At 52.5% G+C, this 21,743-nt stretch overlaps 1 protein-coding gene across 1 annotated transcript in view; it reads right to left on the reverse strand.

Moving 5' to 3' along the window:
• NOL4L (nucleolar protein 4 like) overlaps positions 1–21,743 on the reverse strand; it is a 66,127-nt gene that overhangs the window by 31,204 nt on the left and 13,180 nt on the right. Inside the window, exons 2-4 of the mRNA XM_069871524.1 lie at positions 14,995–15,150; positions 11,124–11,235; positions 6,746–6,855 (exon numbers count right to left, since the gene is read on the reverse strand). Coding sequence (XP_069727625.1) covers positions 6,746–6,855; positions 11,124–11,235; positions 14,995–15,150 — 378 coding nt within the window. The remainder of the gene's footprint in view (positions 1–6,745; positions 6,856–11,123; positions 11,236–14,994; positions 15,151–21,743) is intronic.

Below are 21,743 nucleotides of genomic sequence, written 5' to 3' on the forward strand. Positions count from 1 at the left end.
GGGTCAGTCGTGGTCAAATATCTCCCAGCATTTCTTGCCAAAGCCTGAGCCTACAATGCAGGCTGGAATGTCTGTGTTGTGTTATACATTGAGGATGACCCTTATAAAATCAGAATTATGGAATGGTTTGGGCTGGAAGGGACTTCAAAGCCCATCCAGTTCCATATCCTGCCACAGGCAGGGACACCTCCCACTGGATCAGGGGCTCCAAGCCCCATCCAACTGACAGAATCAAATCACCACAAACAGCTACCACTGAGCCCATTTCTGGCCATCCTCAAGCCACACCACATCTTTCAGAGTCCATCTTTGTGAGTAAAGCTGACTGCTCAGGGATACACACGCTGCATCCATGCGCACGTGGCTCGTGCTGCGGGTCCTCAGAGCCTGTGCAACCAGGCAAGGTGCAAACCTGCCTGCGCAGGTTTAACAGCAGCGGAAACAAAAGCAAGCACACAATTCAAGGTTAAAAAGCTGAACCACACAGCTTCATCTTCTACAATAACGGAAATCATTAATAACAGTTTGCACTCTCAAAGTAGTTGCCATCCGAGATCTTGAAGAGCTTTATTAGCGAACGAGACCTCAGAAGTCTCTCTAAGGTATTCTCCTCTTTTTAAAGGGAGAGGGCAATTAAGAAACAGCAATTTGCGTGACTTGATCAAAGTCAACACGGAGCACAGGAGCACCCAAGCTTGGGAGACGATGCAGAAAACCGCACCGTGTGAAGCTTTCCACAGGTACGAGATAAATTTAATGAGATCCATGAGACTATTCCACGGACATTAAATGCTTTCATCGCCCTGCGGTCCAGGTCTCCCCTTTTTCCCCTGGGAATGTTTCCTAGCCCCACTCCACAAGGCCTGAACCAACACTTTGTTTCCACACAAGGAATGGGCAGCATCTCCTCCCAAGTAGGGGAGGTGCTTGGAAGAAGAGATGAATTAAAGAAAGATAATGTGGTTTCTGGCCCTGCTCATTCCATGTTCCCAGAAACAGGCTAAAGCGGCTCAGCTTTAGCAGGCTACTCAGCCTGCACGGCTGGTAACGTGTACGGGGGAAAGGTGTGCACGGCGGAAGGCAGTCGGATCTAATCACCAGTGGGGGGATCAGCCCCAGTGCAGAAGAGCTTTGCTGTGGAGCAGGCAGGGAACCACCATGGGATCCAGCGCTCAAGCTCTGACTGCCCCGCTCACATCTGCTCCACCACAACCTGCTCCGGCTTCATCCAACCCAGCCCTCATTGGCACAACAACCGCAGCTCCAGCGCGAGTGGGACAAACTGCTGACCATCCCCTTCTCCCAAGTGACAGGATGAGAGGGAATGGCCTCAAGCTCTGCCAGGGAAGGTTCAGGCTGAACATTAGGAAAAAATCTTTCACGGAAAGGGTCATTGGGCACTGGAACAGGCTGCCCAGGGAGGGGGTTGAGTCACCTTCCCTGGAGGTGTTTAAGGGACGGGTCGACGAGGTGCTGAGGGACATGGTTTAGTGTTTGATAGGAATGGTTGGACTCGATGATCCGGTGGGTCTTTTCCAACCTGGTGATTCTATGATTCCCAACCACTTCTCCAGGACCATTGCTAAGCTGCCAGACAGAGAAGGGACAGGCACCAGTGAGGAAAACAAACCAGACCAGTACACCCAGCAACTGCACCTGAGCAACCAAAGAGGACAAATGGTGCCCAACATCACTGGAATAGGGCAACACCACTTGATTTAACTCCCCTTCTCTTACAGAAAATAACATGCTTTTCCCCAAAACTGCAGAGTCAGGGCCTTGGCATCACACCTCATTTGAAGCTGAGAGCTGCAGAGGCAGGATTTATCTCTGCCAGCCCAAGGCAGAGTCTCAGACTGTTTTGCTCGCATCGAGCATTGCATCGAACAACCACAGAGCTCACCTGTAATGCAGCCGTGCTGGGAGAAACACGGAAAGAGCTACACAATGGGCAATAAAAGCTTTTCAGTTTTTACTAGCTGGGAATATCAGCGTTAATTCCAATAACAAAAAAGAATTGCCCTTCCCTGAAAGCAAGGCATTCACACACGTCTGAAACCAGGCTGCATGGTTTGATCATCTGACCTCCTGCATCTCATGAGCCGTTGAGGCCAAGGATGAAAGTCGAGCTGAAGTGTCTTTGCCAGTGAAGAACGCTGTTGTGCCGGGCAGCCCTGCCTCCCCGGCTCTGGCCTGGACAAAGTCTCTCATTTAGGGCAGCACTGAATTCCGCAGCCAGAGCCCCCATCTAAGGCAGGAGCGGCATTTCCACTAGAGGGCTTGGCTGATGCGCATCTCCGAGCCAACCTCCTTGCACCCATCCAGTCTGGGCTCCAACAGCCATGGTCACGCTGCCTCGCGCTGTCTGTACAACCAACATTCCCTTTCTTCTGTGGGCAAGGGTGCATTTAGGGAACTTCTCCAGGGCTCCAAAACATCTTAAAAATTAACATCAGGAAACAAAGATCTTCCCAAGCCAAGGAAAGGCCTCTCGAATTAATCTCCTCAAGTTGATTTAGAGGTTTTATTCCTGGAGATGTTTGATATCCTCTTTAATGGACTGGGAAGTACCTTATCATCCTCATGTGATGCAAACGCATCATCCCACTTCCTTCCAAATACAGACTGCGCGCTTCTGCCTTAGAATCACACAATGCTTTGGGTTGGAAGGGACCTTTTAAGGTCATCCAGTCCAACGCCCCCCCAAATGCATTCTCTGCACATCTATGAGCACATCCAGTGTTCCTTCAGGATCCCACTCTAAGCATTCAAACAGCCAGATCCGAGTCCCAGGTCTCTGCCAGCTCTGGTTCTGGTCTCTGGACTAAGTGAACTGAGATGTCTGCCGTTCTCACCAGTGAGCTTAAAGACTGAAAATGAAAACCTAGGCTATCTTCTCTGCAGCCACTCACTCCCCTCCCTGCCTCTGCTGCCTTCCCTGTGCTAGTTCTGCACTCCCAGGATTAGCAGGGAGATGGATCTGAAGCGGAAGGAAGCAAGAGAGCTGCCAGGGAGGATGCGTCTCAGCCCTTCTGGTAATACCCGAGCCTTTTGAGATGCTGAAGTGAGCAAGCACAGTAATGGGTGGACGAGGGAGAGGGGAGAGTGGAAGGAGGAGGACTAAACATGGCAAACCAGCCTCTGGGCACGAGGCTCTGTGAGCTCCCAAATCCCACAGAGGAGGTTGAACTCTCACCAGCACAGAAGAAGCCAAGTTCCTGTACATCCATGGGATTTGGACCCCTGTGTCCCCCCCTTCCAGGGTGGCCCTTCTGTTTGGGTTAAACGGTGCTTGAAATCATGTTTTGAAACTCGCTTCACATCCACGCACCATCCCACACTCCAGGGTTACAGGGAAAGCCACTGAGGATGGAGTGCGTGAGGGTGCAGGACGAGGCTCGGTCCCTCTCAAACACTTACAAGTCAGTGTAGAAAAGCCATAGCAACCAGAAAAACACTCGTGTTGTTCCCATCCAAGAGCAGCTCCTGCCATTCACTGATTGTGTGACCTTCTGTCAGCAGGCATTGAAGCAACCTTTGAAAATGTTTCTGTATCATTTAAACCCCTTCCTCGGCCCTGGATTGCGTCTGCCAAGGCAGCAACAACAGCTCCAGAGCTTTTCAGTGCTAGGATTTGTTCTCTTTAAATCTCCATATTCCACCAGCCACCACTGGAAATCCTGCCCAACAGCGCAGTATGAAAAAAAATCCAAGTCTGAGTCTGAATAGGACAGAAAAGATTGGAAAATGACTGCAATAAACCCAAATAAATAAATAAGATTTGAAAAGGAAGTGGAAAGATCGTTATAGATAAATATCAAATATCTTCTTTTCATCCCTTTTTGCTGCTAGATTGGGAAGGGCAGAAGTTCAGAAACGCATTAATGCCTCAGCAGATGCCCTGAAATGTGGCTCATTCAACATCGAGGGGATGGGGAGAGGACCTTTCCCACACAGGTGAGAATGGGTATGAAACAGGAATGAAGACAGACTTGGGAGCTCCTGTATGTTCCAGTGAACCCCATTTAAGCAACATGGGTCACACTTGTTTTCTGTCATGCCAGAATAAATGTACTGACTCCAAGAAACACATTGAAATACAATCTCCTCTCTAAACCACTTTTTGTCCCTACGCAGAGATGAAACACTTTCTCTGACTGTGCTTCTTTGTGGGGACACTGTTGCCATAATACTGGTGGGCTTAACAGCACTAATAAATTACAGTTACATGCACGCTTTTTCCTGAATAATGAAGTTAAAAGGCCACTTTGGCACAAATTCATCCATTGTTACCCCAAGTGAAGCAAGTTCCTCCTGGTGCTGCCACATACAAGTAATTGGTTTTGGCAAAAGCCAAGTGGAACACAAGTCTGTTGCTTAATTTACTTCCCTTACCACCATCAAATGTTTGTGAGTGCAGGGCAGTAAAGCTCAGCCAGCAGGGAACCAGCACCGCTTTGTAAATGCTGATCCCTATGCGAGCAGCACCCAAGTCCCACTGGGTTTTCTCTACTGGCTCCAGCCCCCTGTACCCTCTCCAGGCTGTTGGTCCCTCCAGCACTGATGGAAAGCTCTGATCCTTTTGAAGTCTGCGCCAGAGGCTGATCTTTCCTTATTTTGCTCTCAGCAGCCTGTTTCAGTAGCACACTGAACAGCAAATGTTACTCCTTCCAAAAAGTTTTTCCCCATGGCTGCTACAGCTCGGGAAGCTCGGAGCGCTGCTCTGTAACACACCGAGAGCTTGGGAGAGGGAAACTTCAGAGGCAGGGAGTGACACCAAGCCATCCGATTTATGAGCTAAACCAACAAACTGCTGGTTGCCACAGCTGGGTCCTTTTTTGTTCTGGGATGACATATGGGATCTATTCCAATCTTAGCTTGCTCCAAGGGTGCTCGTGGCAGCCCTGCATTTGATCTGTCTGTCCAGTGACAGCTCTGGCGCAAGCTGCTAAACCAAATCCAGAGTATAAACTCCTCACATCTCTAAATTACCACCCAAAGTCCTCGAAACAAGCAGCCTTATGGTACAGCTTCAAAATTCAACCTGTACTAAAACCTGTCAGCTTCTGGGCGATTTTTACTATGGAAAAAATAAGATCAAATGGCAAGTCTGGTTTTCCACCTGGATAACTGGGTAATGGAGTTTACTGAAGCTTCAGACACACACCTCTTGAATAGAGCTTGGGAGGTATCAGCCTCTCACCAGAAAATCCCTGAATGGGAACCAGACAGACCTCAGCCAAACCAGACAGGCTCAGTGCCTCCCTGCAGCGATTTGCACCGAGTCCCAGCGAACACGCCGCACAAGCCAGAGGCAGTCAGAACGTGCCAGCTTGTAATTCTGTTTATCCAAAAGTGGTCCTGAAGCAGCCATCAGATTCTGCAAAGCGTCCATTCACTCCACATCCCAAACCAGCCCAGCACAGCCCAGTTAAGCCCAGCTCAGCTAACTCAGCCCAAGCACAAAATGTGGCGCATTGCATTCTTTCACGTTTCCAAACCTTTACCATAACCTATTGCAAACAAAACCTTATTCCCACCCGGGTGTCCAACATGAGGAAAGGAAAAAAGCTCCAAACCACAGGAGTGCTTCCTGTCAGGTGCCGTTTCGCCCTCCAGTGAGAAGGTTTTACTGCTGGTGCGATGCAGCAGCTCTGTATCTATCTTTTGATAGGAATGGTTGGACTCGATGATCCGGTGGGTCTCTTCCAACCTGGTGATTCTATGATTCTGTGATTCTATCTCCCCAGCTCCTGACAGCAATCCCACATCTGGCATTTGTCCCCTGGCAATGGGTGCTCTCGCCCGTGTCCCTTAAGAGTGCCACGAGATACAAGTACCCAGTGGGTGCAGCTTCACTGTTCAAGCTCTCAGCAATGTTTCCAGCACTGCACAATGCGAACGCTTTCACCCTTTGCACTGGGAGCAACGCAGGAGATGAGATTGAGGTTTCACTGTGCCAGGAAGAAAATGCAGCACTGGCCTTAGTGCAGATTGTGGGGAGCAAGTCCAACATACTTTTCTTTTTATAGACAGTTTCTGTGGCACACAGAGGTTCTCACAGCTCAGTTTGCAGCTGCAGAACTTGACAAAATCGCACAGCCTGGGTATAATCCTATGGCAGCCTGCCCCTTCTATTCCCAAATCAACATCCAGTGGGCTAATGCTCTCTCCAGACAACTGAGCCTTCTCCCACTTTACCACGGGAGCAGAGCAGAGCGGCTGTGGTTGAACTTCCTCAGGCTGCTGATCAGCTGAAGAGGGCACCTGAGCAGTGATGAAAGGTCTGGGTTTCAGACCCCAGCTGCTGCAGCTCCCAGGCAATGAGGTGGAGGTGAAGAAACAAATTCTAGAATCACAGAAACATTAAGGTTGGAAAAGACCTCTCAGATCATCCAGTCCTACTCACCATCTTCATTTTTAAGACAATTTCTTAGAAGAACCGTACTTGTAAAGAACAAGCAGACTGCTATAAGCAGTAGCAGCATCAACTCCACCTCTGCTCCTCTCCACCAACACAACGCTGAAGGAGCCCTCTTTGCTTTCTCCCAGCCAGAAGCTCAGAGCCACCCTGCCCTCCCAGCTTCCACGCGCCAATGCTCCCTCTGCATGAGAGCCCGACCTACCTGGGCAACCCAGCCGTTTCCAAAAACATTGTTCAAAATTTGCTGTGCCAAGCACCAGCCACTGCCCTCAGCCTTTTCTCACAGGCAGGAACCCACCCTGTGCCCCGAGCGCGACTCACCTGGTCCTGTGAATTCATCACCCGCAGCTTCATCTGCTTCAGATAAGTAGAGGTGAGGGGCATGTTGTAGTCGATGATCCCAGAGACCAGAGAGGACGGTGGTTCGCTCTCTGAAGGACAGAGGGAAAGCTCTATTTAGATACAGGGACATGGAAGCGCAAAGCTATGGTGTCTTCCTTAAACATTTGTGTGTAGAAACACTTTGAATCCCTCACGAGACCCGGTGCCCGCTGAGCTGAGGTTCCTCTAAGAACACGACCCAACCAAGAACATAATTACAGAACAGCTGCTGTTGTGCAAAACCCAGCATTGCTGTCACCTGTGGAAAAGGCTACACGTAATGTCTAATTCTTCAGCCTACCCAACTAGAATGTAGCAGAGGAAGAGCCTGAGCCTCGACGATGCCTCACAGCACTTCCATGCAAATGGGATTTATGCAGAGGTTGATAACTGAGAATCTATTTGCAGCTCGCTTTAGCATTGCAGAGCCTTGCCAATTTTGCTGGGATTCCCTCAGGTAGGAGTTAACATTAAGGCAACTTATTAAGGATCTTGATTTGGTGATGAAGATTATTTTTAACACCCTCATCAGAACACAAACTTAATTTAAAAAATCTTTAATTTAAATTGTTCCTGTTGATTCCTCTGGCTGCACCACGTGTAGCTCCAGAGATCATTCTGCATTCAGCCCCCTCCTGTAGGTTGTTTTGTCTCGACAATCTTTCTGAATTCTCAAAGATTTGTCAGCTCTTTCGTCATCCCTGTGGAGCCTGCAAGCTCTCCAGGTAGGACATGGGGTTGTTTAGCCTGGAGAAGAGGAGGCTGAGGGGAGACCTCATTGCTCTCTCCAACTACCTGAAAGGAGGTTGTAGAGAGGAGGGTGCTGGGCTCTTCTCCCAAGTGACAGGGGACAGGACAAGAGGGAATGGCCTCAAGCTCCACCAGGGGAGGTTTAGGCTGGACATTAGGAAAAAATTCTTCACAGAAAGGGTCATTGGGCACTGGAACAGGCTGCCCAGGGAGGTGGTTGAGTCACCTTCCCTGGAGGTGTTTAAGGCACGGGTGGATGAGGTGCTGAGGGACATGGTTTAGTGGTTCATGGTTTAGTGGACATGGTTCATTCCCAACCATGGGAATGGTTGGACTTGATGATCCGGTGGGTCACTTCCAACCTGGTTATTCTATGATTCTATGATTCTATGATTCTATGACATGAATGCTGCTAGAATTGTCTGTTCTAACCCCAAATTTATGGGCTCCTACAATGGGTTTGCTCAAGAGGAATGTTGCTGCTTCCACAGGAAGGGCTGCCGGCTAAGAGGAAGAGTTCTCTGCCCTCAGGACAGGCAGATGCAAGTGTGGAGAATCTATCCAGCCTCCAGCACACTCCAAAGGGATGCATGGTGTCCACTGGAAAGCAAACTTAAGCAAAAAGGGAAAAAGGATTTCCAGGAGCTGAAGGTGGAAGGTTCCCATTCCTGCCTCTGAATCTCCTGGCTGGCTTGCGTTTCCAGGGTCACTGGTTTCCCAGGCACCTCTGACGCAGCCCCTTGAAAAAGAGCCCGCACAAAATAGTTTGCAGCACCTCAGCAAACCCATCAAGCCAAACATAATGGGCCTGGTCTCCAGAAATGCTGAATATCAACAAATCCCAGTGAAACTCAGCAGACCTGAAGATGCTTCACCGCTCTGGAAACACCAACTCTGTGGTGTCTGGTTAAGGAATGACCTGACCCAAAAAATGTCTGTAACTGACTCAAACGCCATATAGGTTTCACAAATCTGTACCAAGAGCCTACACAGGTTTTACACAAATACAAGGATTCTTTTCCAGGTCCATGTAGTTCATCCCATTGCAACTAAAGCATTCCTGCCTGCAGACACCAGCAAAGGTAGCCAGAGCCACTCAGGCCATCAGCTCGCTCCAAAAGGAAGGTGCAAAGCTTTTAGGGACCTCGTAAATCAATGCCTCCTTTCTTTTCTCATGGCTATCACTGGTCTCTGTCATGCTATGGATTAATTAAGAGCACTTCTGTGCTCTCAGTATCAAGCACCCAAAATAACCCATGGTTCTGCTGTGCAAGGCTGTTTTCTTGTGAAGACAAGATGCTAAAATCCCAGTGCCAGGGACACTTCTCACAGTCCAGTTCTGCAGTGGAATGGGAAACAGCTCCCAGGAACAAAATCTGTTGCCAGGCTGGCTGGGGTCAGCAGGGTCTGAGGCTGTAAGAGGGCAGGAAAGCTTTTGCTAAGAGCGACAAAGTTAAAGCTGCTCTTTCCTTGAAACACAGGGGATGAGGGGAGCCTTCCCCACCGCTGCAGATGATGCTCTCCTGCCCTCCTCCATCTCACAGTCCAGCCCTGCAGAAACTCTGGGGCTCTCCTCACGTGGGGAGGGACAGGAAGGTGCATGATCTTTGGTGCTCCAGATTCTGCCTGAAGCCACCCTGATGTAAATCTGGAATAACTCCAGTGCAGCCACAAATTTACTGTGAATTTGGGCAACTGTGACAGATAAGAGCTTGAGCTAAGAAACCAAACCCTTTAGTCTTCTTAGAGCTAACTGGAAAAGAAAGAAAACCTTTGTTTTAAAAGGCCAGGGGGACTTGCTGGGAACAATCCTGCATCCCACATCACAGGAGGAGGCTACCAGAATCCTTAGCTCATTTCTCAATAACTTAGCTATATCACATGCCCCGTGTGCTGGACATAGAGATGGAACAGGCAGAATGGTTCAAAGTGAAATGGTTTCAATCCTAATTCCACCCTTGTGTAACTCCATTGGAATTGGTCCTAATTTAATACCAGTGTAAAGAGACTGCAGTGAAGTCCAGTGATGTTCAAAGTTTCCCATGAGCTTTTATGAAAACAATTTGCTTATATGAATTACATGGGTGCCCTGCAGGGCTTGGTGTCAGATATGTTTAATTAGGGATTTTTGTGATCACAGATGTGTTGAGATTTGTTTAATGAACAAGAGAAGTAGGAAGAGATGGTAACTACTCGAATTTTTTCATCTGAGTTAAACTTTACCTGTACCCGCTTGCATGTGCATAAGCACGAGCAAACGTCGAGGTGGTTCTTCTATGACCCCAGTGGGTTTTTTAGGCGATTTGCTCCTGATAAATTCCTGAATATGTATTAGTGAAAACAGACACTCTTGCCCAGTAAAAGTTACCTTATCTAATCCCCTCTGTGCATTTTCACAGCTACTTAGTCACTATTTAGGTGCTGTTCAGAGCAGAAAGGCTCTTCTGTCCTTCCACTTTGGCTGGACCTTTTACCTGTGGGATCCTTTGTTTTCCTTGTTTGATTTATTCTTAAGAGAACTGCTAAGGGTGAAGCTTTATGAAACCAAACACACCAAACAGAGAGAAATCGGTATTTAATACCAGAAATTTCTTATTCACAGAATCATAGAATAGTTTGGGTTGGAAGGGACCTTAAAGATCACCTAGTTCCACCCCTCCTGCCATGGACAGGGACATCCCATGAGATCACCTTGAACACCTCTGTTGCTGGGTCTTTTATTCATTTAATTCTGCTTCTCTGCTGAAGTAGCTTATTTGCCTTAACAGTTTTGTGGCAGGGGAACTCCTTGCACTTTGCTTATGTTTTTTTAAAGCAACAGTCTTGTTGGGTGAAACCTCTCAGAGTCAGGTTTATGTTTTGCAGTTGATCATGAAACAAGTTTACAAGTCAGAAAAAAAACCATGAACATCAACTTTAACCACTAACTCTGGAAGAAAACCTGCTCCCTTCTCAGGCACCACTTATGCCGTTTAGATGCAGGAGCTGCAGATCAGTTCCACTTACAAAAGCACCATGAGCCAACCACCACATGGGCCACGACAACTGGCAGTACACACAATGCAACTTTGATCACCAAAACACCTCCCACTATCAAAAATTGGATCATGATATGTATATCTATTAATCACTTCAAATTATTTCTTCATCAGAAACTTCAGATTTTCAGACCTATTCAGTGCTCCTCATTACAAAATTCAGAGTTTAAAGGAAAAATTTTGGGTCACATTTTTTCAGAAACTGAGGTTTTCACCCACATACTCTTACAGACTGGTTGCAGACCTATCTGCAGTATTTTTGACCCTCGCTTTGTATGGTTGTGCTGGGGAAGCTTTGAAAGAAAGCGAGCCTGCTTCTGCTCTCTAAGAGAAAAACAGTGATGGACACACCAGATTGAAGCAATTCTTTCAGCTTGGCTATAAAAGAGAGTGAAAAATCACACGGGTTAGGAGAACCATTAGGTTGAGGGGTATCTCATTGACGGGGCAGTGTCGTGGCAGCTCTCAGGGATGCCCCCCTGGTACGGAATGTTGTGTTAGCTCTGCTGGCTGAATCCTTTCATCTTTACCTTTGGGCTCCAGTCCATTGGAGTTGAAATGCATCCTCTTCTGACACTCGGTGCAGCTCATCAGGAACCTGGTCACAGCTTCTCTTGGAAGAAAAGCATAGGTCTCTGCAATCTGGGGAAACAACGAGACAGCTGTATGTCCTGGGCAAGTGGGAATGCCAAACGGAGTGAGGGCATGGGCACCCTCCCACCTCGCCTGCTCAGCCCAGTCAGGGACCCAGCGATTCACAGCAACGCCTGTTCCCTTCAGCCCGAGCCTGGCATCCCTCGGTCCCTCCCTCTGGAGCAACTGTTGATGGAGGAACACTTTGGGAGGGCAGCTGTGTGTCGGAAGGGCACTGGGACACAAATGAACACCCCGCAGACTCACACTCCTTCCCAGGGGCTCCTTTCCTTTCCCCCACCAAGTCTGAGAGGAGGGAAGCTGCAAACGTGTACGAATCAAATGGGAAAGCGAGGCCTCGTCAGCTCTGTTTGCATTGTTAATTACCATCACACCAGTAACCTGAAGAATCCATTAATCTTTGGTAAGGGCAGGTCACTTTTCCCCACAATGACAATCAATTACTGTTAATAATACTTTGCACTTCTGTGACATATTTCATCTAGGGAATTGCAAACATTCTCACAAACAGCAGTGAATGAAGCTTCCTGGATCTGCACAGGGTATTTGTGTTTTGTAGATGAGGAAAAGCTAAGAATGAATATTTTAAACTTGGATACCGTAAGTTAAACCTTATATCCAGCCCTAAGCCCCCGTAGAAGGTGCCTGGCCATCATAGAGCCCTGTTATTCCAATTAATCCCAGCCAGCAGCAATTTTACAGCATTTCTAAAGATCAAGATGAGGTTACGTAGAGCAGGAATGAGGCAATTTTAATGTAGAGTTCTTTAATGCCAGCAAGTCACGGAGCCTGACCTTCCGTTTAGCACAAGTCAGAGAACATCACCCAGGTTCTACTGCAGCCCAGTAGCCTGTGGTTTGCCTAAAACATCTTCCAGGAAGACATCTGGTCTTAATTGGAAGGCATTAGGAGGTGGAGAACCCACCTCTCACTTTGGGGTTGGCTCCTTCGGTTAATCACGCATCATCCTGTTTGGTCTGAGTGACTTGTCCCAGCCCGGTGCTCCCAAACCAGGGGCCACGACCCCAGCAGGGGTCACAGCCCTTACAAGTGGGGTCATAAAGCAGACAGAAATTCAATTGTTTGTGCCAATTCTCGGGGCTGCGAGCCCGGCAGAAGTGGGGCTCTGAACGGGAAGCAGGGCTGCAACCAGACACCTCGGGAGTCACGGCCGGTGATGGGGCCAAGCCAGGAGGGCAGCCCAGCATGTGCCAACCCCCCTTCTTTGAGAGTGGGCAGCACCCTCCCACCTTATCTTGTTAACAAGAATTAAAAAAACCCTATATTCCATGCATCTTTCTGTCCTGCCGATGCTTGAGCTTGGAATAAAAAGAATGTTCTAGCAGCTGCGTGATGGGGCAGAGAGCAGGGGGTGCTGGATCCTGGCCCCAGCAGCCTGGTGACCTGGGAGTGGTGGTAGGAGGGAAGGAGAGACTTCCATCTCCACTGAGCGGCAGCAGAGCCCGAGGTTTTACACCACGCTCGTGCCAGATGGGTGGAAAGTTCAGGCAGGGACCTCGTCCCAGCTGCTCAAATGGAGGATGCAGAGCCTGAGCCTCATGGGATTCTCCTGTTTAGCGACAGCCCCATCAAGCCCTGCTGGGACCCAGCGGATGCCTGGCTCAGCCTTTGCCTCTGTGCGATATTTATCCGTGCACGAGCACTAGGGAATCCCTCAGAAATGCTGGAATGAGGGGCCTGGAAATGGCTGGTGGGAAGGCGGTGTTGCGGCACAGGCTGGGAACCATCCCTCTGTGCTGCCAGCGGGCTGAGCCCAGCTTCCCGGCCTCTTTTGCTCCAGCAAGCCCACAGTCCCTGCTGCAAACGTTCAGCTAATTTTAGTGATACAGTTGTTATTTCTCAGCTGATTTGATGCTCCGCAGAGCAGACAGCTTCCTTGATGAGTTATCTCCCATCCAAACTCCCTTTCTGATTGCCTCCCTCCGGAGGTCACGGACAAGGGCAAACTCTCCAGTGCCTCTAATCAGAAACGGTGGGGAAAGGGAGAAAGAGAGGAATGGCTGGGGACACAGCCACCTCCTGAGCTGGCTGCCCAGCAGCATCTCTTTGTGCACCTGAGCCAGGGCGTGGGGTGTGCGATGCAGCGTTTCACCTTCCAGCCCCCTTCCAGCGAAAGCGCTCCAGGGAGACGGGGCATGAGCACAGCCAGGCAGCCCAGCCAGAGCCCTGCCAGGTCAGGAGGGGATACGGCTGCTGATGTGATGATCTCAGCTCAGGAGGGAGACGGAGGGGTGGAGCGTGAAGAGCTCTGACTGCTGCGAGCAGGCCTGGGAAAACAGACGGATGCAGCCTGCTCCCCCGGGGCTGCACAGGGCACAGATTAGTCCTCCAGAGAGCAGGATTGAAGGAATTAGGGGAGGGTCGGAGTGCTCTGCTGGGGAAAGGAGCATAAAGTTTGTGAATTGCGGTCATGCTGGTGGGATGGTCCCCCTCCCTGACTATAAATAGGTCACTTGTCCCCAGCTCAAGAGGGTCAGCGTGTGCCCCGCGCTCTGCTGCAGGGGCTGGCGTGGAGTGCACAGGGCACAGCGCGATGCCCGTGAGCAGTGAGCCCAGGGCTCTGCTCCCCAGGGGCTCCCATGGGCACAGGGGGCTGCAGGGCACCGGGCTGCCCCTCCGGCACTGCCAGTGGGCTGAGCCATCAGTGGGCTGGGACAGACTGCACACCTGTGCCGGCTCCGGCAGCACACCAAGCCATGGAATGGTTTGGGTTGGAAAGGACCTCAAAGCCCATCCAGTTCTACCCCCTGCCACAAGCAGGGACACCTCCCACTGGATCAGGGGGCTCCAAGCCCCATCCAACCTGGCCTTGAACCCCTCTACGACTTCCCTGGGTAAGCTGGGCCAGTGCCTGAATAATCTCAGGCACCATCACAGAGAGCCGAGCAGCTTGCACAGACCTCTCCAAGATGATGTATACACCAGAGACACGAGCTGCCAGCCAGCCACTTCTGTCTCTAAGCGACCTGGTCCTTAGGGCTGTGGGATTCAAGGGAATAGCTCCGTTTTGGACAGTAAATTCAGCTCTTCTTGTAAAAGGAGGGCCCGAATGCTTGCATCGAAGGGCTGTGCAGCGTCAGGAGAAACAGCAAGCTCCCTGGAGAAGCACACTTCAAGCTAAATTATTCCTGACCTAACTAGAGTGGTTTCAGGATGGATAGAGCTGGTTCTCAGCATCCACGGAGCACCTGACGAGCCTTAGCTTGGTGCCTGCCTCCATTTTATAACAGAGGAAAGCCAGGATGGGCTGGTGAGAGCATCCCCTCAGCCAGGGAAGAGGGTCTGGCTCTGGCCACGCTCCAGCCCCTTCCTGGCTGCTCCCCCCGCTTCGAGGCCCACGTGAGAGATTTCCCTCTGGCCAAGGGCGCCAGGGAGGCAGATGGCAGGGAGCAGAGTGGGCAGGGGACTGGGCAAACATCCCCTTATCATCAGTAATACCGAGCATTTCTCTCTCTCTCTTTGTTTCCCCCTAGATGTGTACAGTTGTCTTTGTATGACTCACTGGGTCTTTCCTCTCCAAGCAGCCGTACCCTTGTGCTGCCGCTGCAGCCCGGTTTCCCGTCTCCCCAGCACAGCTGCTCTGCTTTTAAACGACTCCTTTCTCACGCCTCCCCGCACAGGCAAACAGGACTCGGCTTTGGCTCTGCCTCCGGCCAGCGGCTGAGCTGCTGCCTGCCCCCCACCCCGCGGGATGCCCGCTGCCCCTGCACAGAGGGGGATTCTCACCGCTCGGTAGGTTTTCTTCTGCCCAGCATGTTTGGGTGCTTTGCCCGGCTCCGATGAGCTCTCAACATGCATTGAGTATATGATGTCAAAGAAATCTTCCACCACAGCCACGCGTTTCAGGGAGATGCCCTCGGGCTCCGACAGTCCATCTGCCCCCTACAACAGCACAGGCAAGAGGAGTTAGTGTCAGCGGTGGGTGACAGGGGTGATGAGATGGGCCCTGGGCTAACGCGGTTGGAGGGGGCAGAGTCGCAGTGCTCCAGCCTCGGGCTGCCTTGGGCACGGGGTATGCGGGGGATAAATTAAACAGTGCTCCAGGGAGGATCCTGCTGGAGCCAGGGCAGTGGCGGCTGCTGCTGCTGTGCTGCTGAAGCTGCCAGGGAAACTGGGCCAGGAACAAAAACAAGGGTAGAGTCCAGAATGGAGTCATAACCAATCAAGAAATTCAATTTTCATGATTTGGGATAAATTTGCTAAGCAGGGAACAGGCAAAGGAAGCTCTTTGGACGCGTACATGGTACTAAAACACCCTGGGAAGCCCCACAACGTGGAGCACCCTCGGTTGCTGCAGTCCTTGCGGACGCAGATCAGCCGGCAGGACAAGGTTTTGCTGTGATGCCAGGATACGGCCCCTAAAGGAAGGAGACAGCATTGCCCTCCTTCCCTGCACTGACCTTTCCAAGGCACCCCCCCTCTCTCGCAAACGCAGAGCAGCTGAGCGCTGGCAGCGGCAGCACAGCTCTTTGTGTGTTAGGATGTGCTGGAGAGCAGGAGGCAGTAATTCTGCCACACGGCAGTGGTGACAGACTGGTGGGAGTGGGAAGTGTGGGGAGCAGTGCTCCTCCGAGCCGACTGGCACCAACGGTGTCAGCTCGCGCTGGCAGGGAGAGCTGCGGGAAGGGGAGGCAGCTTTGGGCCCCAGCAGCTGCTTACGGCAGGGGCACAAAGCACCGGAGAGGGGAGCGCCGATGGGAGGCAGCCAGGGGCTGCTCGAATAGCTGGGGGGACCAAGAAAGGGTCAGGCTTCAGGAGGGCACTCAGCTTCTTCCTTGAGAAGATGCTGTTATCGCACAGCTAGATGCACGTATACAATATATATATACAATATATATTATATTTACATATAAATATATATACGCACACACTGTCCCTTTGAGATCTGCTTTCCGAAAAGGCATGGGTGGATGCAGTGCTACCCACACAGCAGCCCATACACCTCAGTGACTGCAAATTGCCTTTTCCAGGTGCATTCATGCACCTGCGAGTGCAAACAGAGGCTGGCAGGGGCCCGCAGGCAAAGGGAACACCCAGTTTCCCAACCTTGATCTCTTGTTGTTATTGGTGGCCGGGCTCTATGTATCTCTCATGGTCTATGGATTGAATAAATGCTGTTCTTAAGCCACCAGTCAAGGGACTCCCAAAAATCAATCACTTAGAGGCACTGCTCTCTGCTAAAGACTCCCCAGCATCTCGAGGAAGCAGTCTTTTAATGTAAAGTGCTATAAAAGTTGCCTCCTCCCCACAGTTTGGGACAAAGGCTGCCTTACTGGGCACGGACGGCAGTGGGATGGGTCAGTGTGCCCACCCCGGACACGGGCACAAGGATTTTCCAACACAAACCACCTCTGGCTTCCCCAGGGAGCCCTGAGCTGTACATAAAGGTGGCTGTAACAAAGAGAATATTGAGAACGAACACAAGGGGCAGGGTGGCAGTGCCGCCGTGGTGGGGGTCGGGAAACCTGGCCCCAGGGACTGTGTTTGAGAAGCACAGATCTAATTTCCTCTGTCACCATTAGGGGAGTTTTGCTTTAATCGAGGGCATGGACATCCCTCTGCCAAGGAGGAGTGGGCATTAGGAAGCTTCCTACTGACCAATAATCCTGTGAGCAGGGTTGAAATGAGGATAATTACAGGAACAGGACAAAGGAGAATGCACCAGGAGCAAAGCAGTCAGATGCAACAAGCAGAGCCCTCAAAATTAAGGCTGTAACCAACCCTGTATGCAGATCACCATTTCCAGGGACATCACAACCAACCAATACCCTCCTCCCTGCACTGCCAATGCTTCCCTGCTTCCTCCTCAGTTTCAGAACAAACGCAGCTCAGGTAACCTCAAGGTCCGGTCATCGCTACAGCCTCTCTGCTCTCCCAGCGCTGCCTTCCTCTCCAGCCCAGCTGGATGCCGGAGCTGGCTCCTTGATACCCCATCTCCTGCAGACACCTTCCCCTGGCCCCTCTCCATCCCCCCAGCAGCCTTGTGACTTCTGTCCCTATGATGATTGTTTAGCTCTGGGAAGCAGGTGAGATGCAGGCAGCATCAAAGCCACTGGCTGTAAGAACCTGTATAAAGGATTACAGAGGTTTATATCTAGCAACAGAACCAAATGTTGACCCAGGATTTAAGAGGACACCGGCACTATAGGGTCCCTCTCAGAGGGCCCACGCCCCTCTGGTTCCTTCTTCCACATCCAGTAAAGCTCATGTGTATTCAAGGCATGAGTCACAGCCCATAATGGCTAAGAAGGACTTAAAACCCCTCAGGTTTAAAAAGCAATAAAAACTCCATTGGAAAGAAGCATGAGAACAAGGGGTGCTATTACCCCCTCCTGCTGTTGGGGCTTTATTGGAAGTCACCTGCCCTCCAGAATGAGTCAAAGACCTTGGGAACAAAGCTCAGCCTTGATGCAAGTGCCGGGGAGCGAGAGGCATTTCAGGTGCTGAGGAGTCCTTCTTCCACCTTACAGGTGTCCTTCTTTTCCCTACATTTCATAGAATCATAGAATCACCAGGTTGGAAGAGACCCACCGGATCATCGAGTCCAACCATTCCTATCAAACACTAAACCATGTCCCTCAGCACCTCATCCACCCGTCCCTTAAACACCTCCAGGGAAGGCGACTCAACCCCCTCCCTGGGCAGCCTCTGCCACTGCCCAATGACCCTTTCCATGAAAAGTTTTTTCCTAATATTCAGCCTGAACCTCCCCTGGCGGAGCTTGAGGCCATTCCCTCTCGTCCTGTCCCCTGTCCCTTGGGAGAAGAGGCCAGCTCCCTCCTCTCCACAACCTCCTTTCAGGTAGTTGCAGAGAGCAATGAGGTCTCCCCTCAGCCTCCTCTTCTCCAGGCTAAACACCCCCAGCTCTCTCAGCCGCTCCTCATCAGGCCTGTTCTCCAGCCCCCTCACCAGCTTTGTTGCTCTTCTCTGGACTCGCTCCAGAGCCTCAACATCCTTCTTGTGCTGAGGGGCCCAGAACTGAACACAGGATTCGAGGAGCGGTCTCCCCAGTGCCGAGTCCAGAGGGAGAATAACCTTGCCTACCATTAGTTTGTCTCTCCCTCTCCCAGATCCTTCCTCCCTTTCCATTCTCCTGCCTCCTCCCAACCTTCCCGGCCTCGTCAGGACTCTCCCTCCTCTCCTCCAGACCATCCATCAGGGCCTTCCCTCCCTCCCTCTCCTCCAGTCCCCAGGCACAGGCCTGCCTCCTCCCCGGAGCTCTCGGTTCCCCGGGCTCCCCCGCTCCCCCACCCGCCATCCCGTCCCGTCCCCCCCTGCTCTCCCTCACCTCCCGTCCTCCCAACCTCCCCCTCCCCCGGTTCTACCTCCCGGCGGGCGGGGCCGGAGGGCGTGAACGGAACCCGGGACCCGCCCCCCCCCGGCAGGTACCGGGGTAACCATGGCAACCGGCGGGGTCGCGCGCTCCCGGCGCTCCATCCGCTCCCCCGCGCCGGGACGGGGCCGCGCGCCCCGCATCCCGCTCCCCCTCCCACCCGCATCCCACTCCACATCCCACTCCCCTTCCCACCTGCATCCCGCTCCCCTTCCCACCCGCATCCCACCCCGCATCCCGCACCCCACCCCGCATCCCACTCCCCTTCCCACCCGCATCCTGCTCCCCTTCCCACACGCATCCCACTCCACATCCCACTCCCCTTCGCACCCACATCCCGCTCCTCTTCCCACCTGCATCCCTCTCCCCTTCCCACCCGCATCCCACCCCGCATCTCATCCTGCATCCCGCTCCACATCCTGCTCCCCTTCCCACCCACATCCCACTCCGCATCCCGCTCCCCTTCCCAGCCGCATCCCACCCCGCATCTCATCCTGCATCCCGCTGCACATCCTGCTCCCCTTCCCACCCACATCCCACCCCGCATCTCATCCTGCATCCCACTCCGCATCCCGCTCCCCTTCCCACCCGCATCCCAGTCCCCTTCCCACCCTGCATCCCGCCACGCACCCCACTCCACATCTCGCTCCCCTTCCCATCCGCATCCCACTCCACATCCCACACCCCTTCACACACACATCCCACTCCTCTTCCCATCTGCATCCTGCTCCCCTTCCCACCCGCATCCCACCCCGCATCTCATCCTGCATCCCGCTCCACATCCTGCTCCCCTTCCCACCCACATCGCACGCCGCATCCCGCTCCCCTTCCCACATGCATCCCACTCCACATCCCACTCCCCTTCGCACCCGCATCCTGCTCCGCTTCCCACCCCGCATCCCGCCACGCATCCCACTCCACATCCTGCCCACAGAGCATCGAGAGAGGGGCAGGGATGGGGTGAGGGCAGGGATGGGTGAGGGCAGTCCCGGGCAGCTCCCCGGAGAGGCCAAGGGATGAGCAGCAGGCACCGTGCAAAGGGCTCCCCATCCCTGCAAGCCCTTCCCCACCTCACACTTTGATTTGGGAGGAGGTGGGAGGATTTCATCTGGGCTGCAAGCCAGAGAGCCAGCTCTCCGCAGCCTGCTGCTCCCAGCCCCTCTTCAGACCCATCTAGGGAGGGGGCACCGCTGGAGGACCTGGTACCCGCCTGGGCTGAGCTCAACAGCCCAGAGGGTCCTGGTTCTGCCCCAGCACCGGCAGGCAGGGTCCATCTGTGCCTCCTCCAGCGGGGCAGCAGCTCTTCTGGGATGCGGGAAGCTGCCTGCGCCGCTCCACAGGGAAGCATCCCTTTCCAGAGCGGGATACACGGGAAGGCCCTGAGACACGGGTTGATATAGCTGGATGGGAGGCAGCACCGACTGCTTCCCCATCTGCTGTGTTCGGCACAGATAAAATGCTGCCCTGGCCTGCGCGCGGGGCGATAGCAGCCGAATCCAGCTTCCTGTGAGTCAAAAGCCGCTTCCTGCCTGCACAGCCCTGTCTGATAATGGCTGCGCTCTTTTCTCCGGCCAGGAGCAGCCCCTCTGCCCTCGCCACCGCTCGCACTGCCCACATGAAAGCGCTCGCCTCGGTATCTCCCTGCCACAGCATCTCCCCGCAGCGCCGAGTCTCCCAGCACATTGAGCCTCAGTTCCCCACTGCTGCCACCCTCATTCCCCGGACACCCGAACCGGAGGTTTGGGGCCAGCTGCATCGAGCTGCCCCTCAAGGTCACCTCCCTTGCAGGCAGGACAAGAGGCGGCATCGCTCGCTCTGCCTGCGTTCCTGCTCCTCGCCGGCGGCGGGGCACGGCTGCTGGCCCCTGCCTGGCTCAGGATGAGGGTTCCCCGGTCCCACACTGGGTTGAGTCACCCCACGGCACAACCAGCGGGTACCCCAACCCGTGTCCTGACCACGGGCCCCGCATGGTTCCCTCTGCGTTGCGGTGCCGCCACGTCCCTGTTCGGAGATGAGCAAGCAAGCTTGGGTCTGCTTTATATATAAATCACTCTGATGCTCTTTTCTTTAAAAAGAGCCTTTCTAATTTCCTACCAACCTGTGTTCTGTTCTAAGGAAATTTCTGTTCTTTAGAAAATAATTATCAGCTGTAACAGGGAGGGGAATGGATACAGGAAAAAGCAGTTGGACAGAAATCACTCGGCCCGTTTTCATAGCCCAGGAGGCCAACCATGTCTTGGGCTGCATCAAAAGAAACGTGGCCAGCAGGGCGAGGGAGAGGATTGTCCCCCTCTGCTCCACTCTCATAAGAAACCACCTGGAGCCCTGCGTCCAGCTCTAGAATCCCCAACATAAGAAGTACATAGATCTGTTAGAAGAAGTCCAGAGGAGGCCATGGAGATGATACAAGGGCTGAAGAACCTCTGCTCTGAGGACAGGCTGGGAGAGTTGGGGTTGTTCAGCCTAGAGAAGAGAAGGCCCCAAGGAGACCTTAGAGAAGCTTCCAGTATAGAAAGGGGCTCCAGGAAAGCTGGGGAGGGACTTTTTCCAAGGGCCTGGAGTGATAGGTCGAGGGGGAATGGCTTTACATTGGAAGGAGGAAGATTTAGATTAGACATTAGGAAGAAACTCTTCATGATGAGGGTGAGGAGGCCCTGGCCCAGGCTGCCCAGAGCAGTGGTGGCTGCCCCATCCCTGGAGGGGTTCAAGGCCAGGTTGGATGGGTCTGGGAGCCCCTGATCCAGTTGGAGGTGTCCTTGCCCATGGCAGAAGGTGGTACTGGATGGTCATTGAGGTCCCTTCCAACCCAAACCATTCCAAGGTTCCATGATATAGCAAGGGATAAAATCCTGCTGTGCCAGAGACATCCCCGTCAGGTGCTTCCGAGATGCTGCCTTGAGTCCATCTCGCTGGACAACTCACCACCTCCCTGGCTGCCTCCTGCGCCCAGTGCTGTGGGTACCACTGGCAGACGCAGCAGCCAGCATGGAGCACAACCCACCTCTGCAATTACTCCTTCTACACAGGCTTCAACACCGAAACAGGCGTTGTATTTCAATATGGACTCTTACAACTTTTGATCAAGAAACTGTTCTTGGTACTTCTCATCTCTGAGAAGCCAGCCCTTGATTGGCTTCTATAT

Source organism: Phaenicophaeus curvirostris, chromosome 18 (genome assembly GCF_032191515.1).
Source record: "Phaenicophaeus curvirostris isolate KB17595 chromosome 18, BPBGC_Pcur_1.0, whole genome shotgun sequence".
In the NCBI taxonomy this organism is placed as follows: domain Eukaryota; kingdom Metazoa; phylum Chordata; class Aves; order Cuculiformes; family Cuculidae; genus Phaenicophaeus; species Phaenicophaeus curvirostris.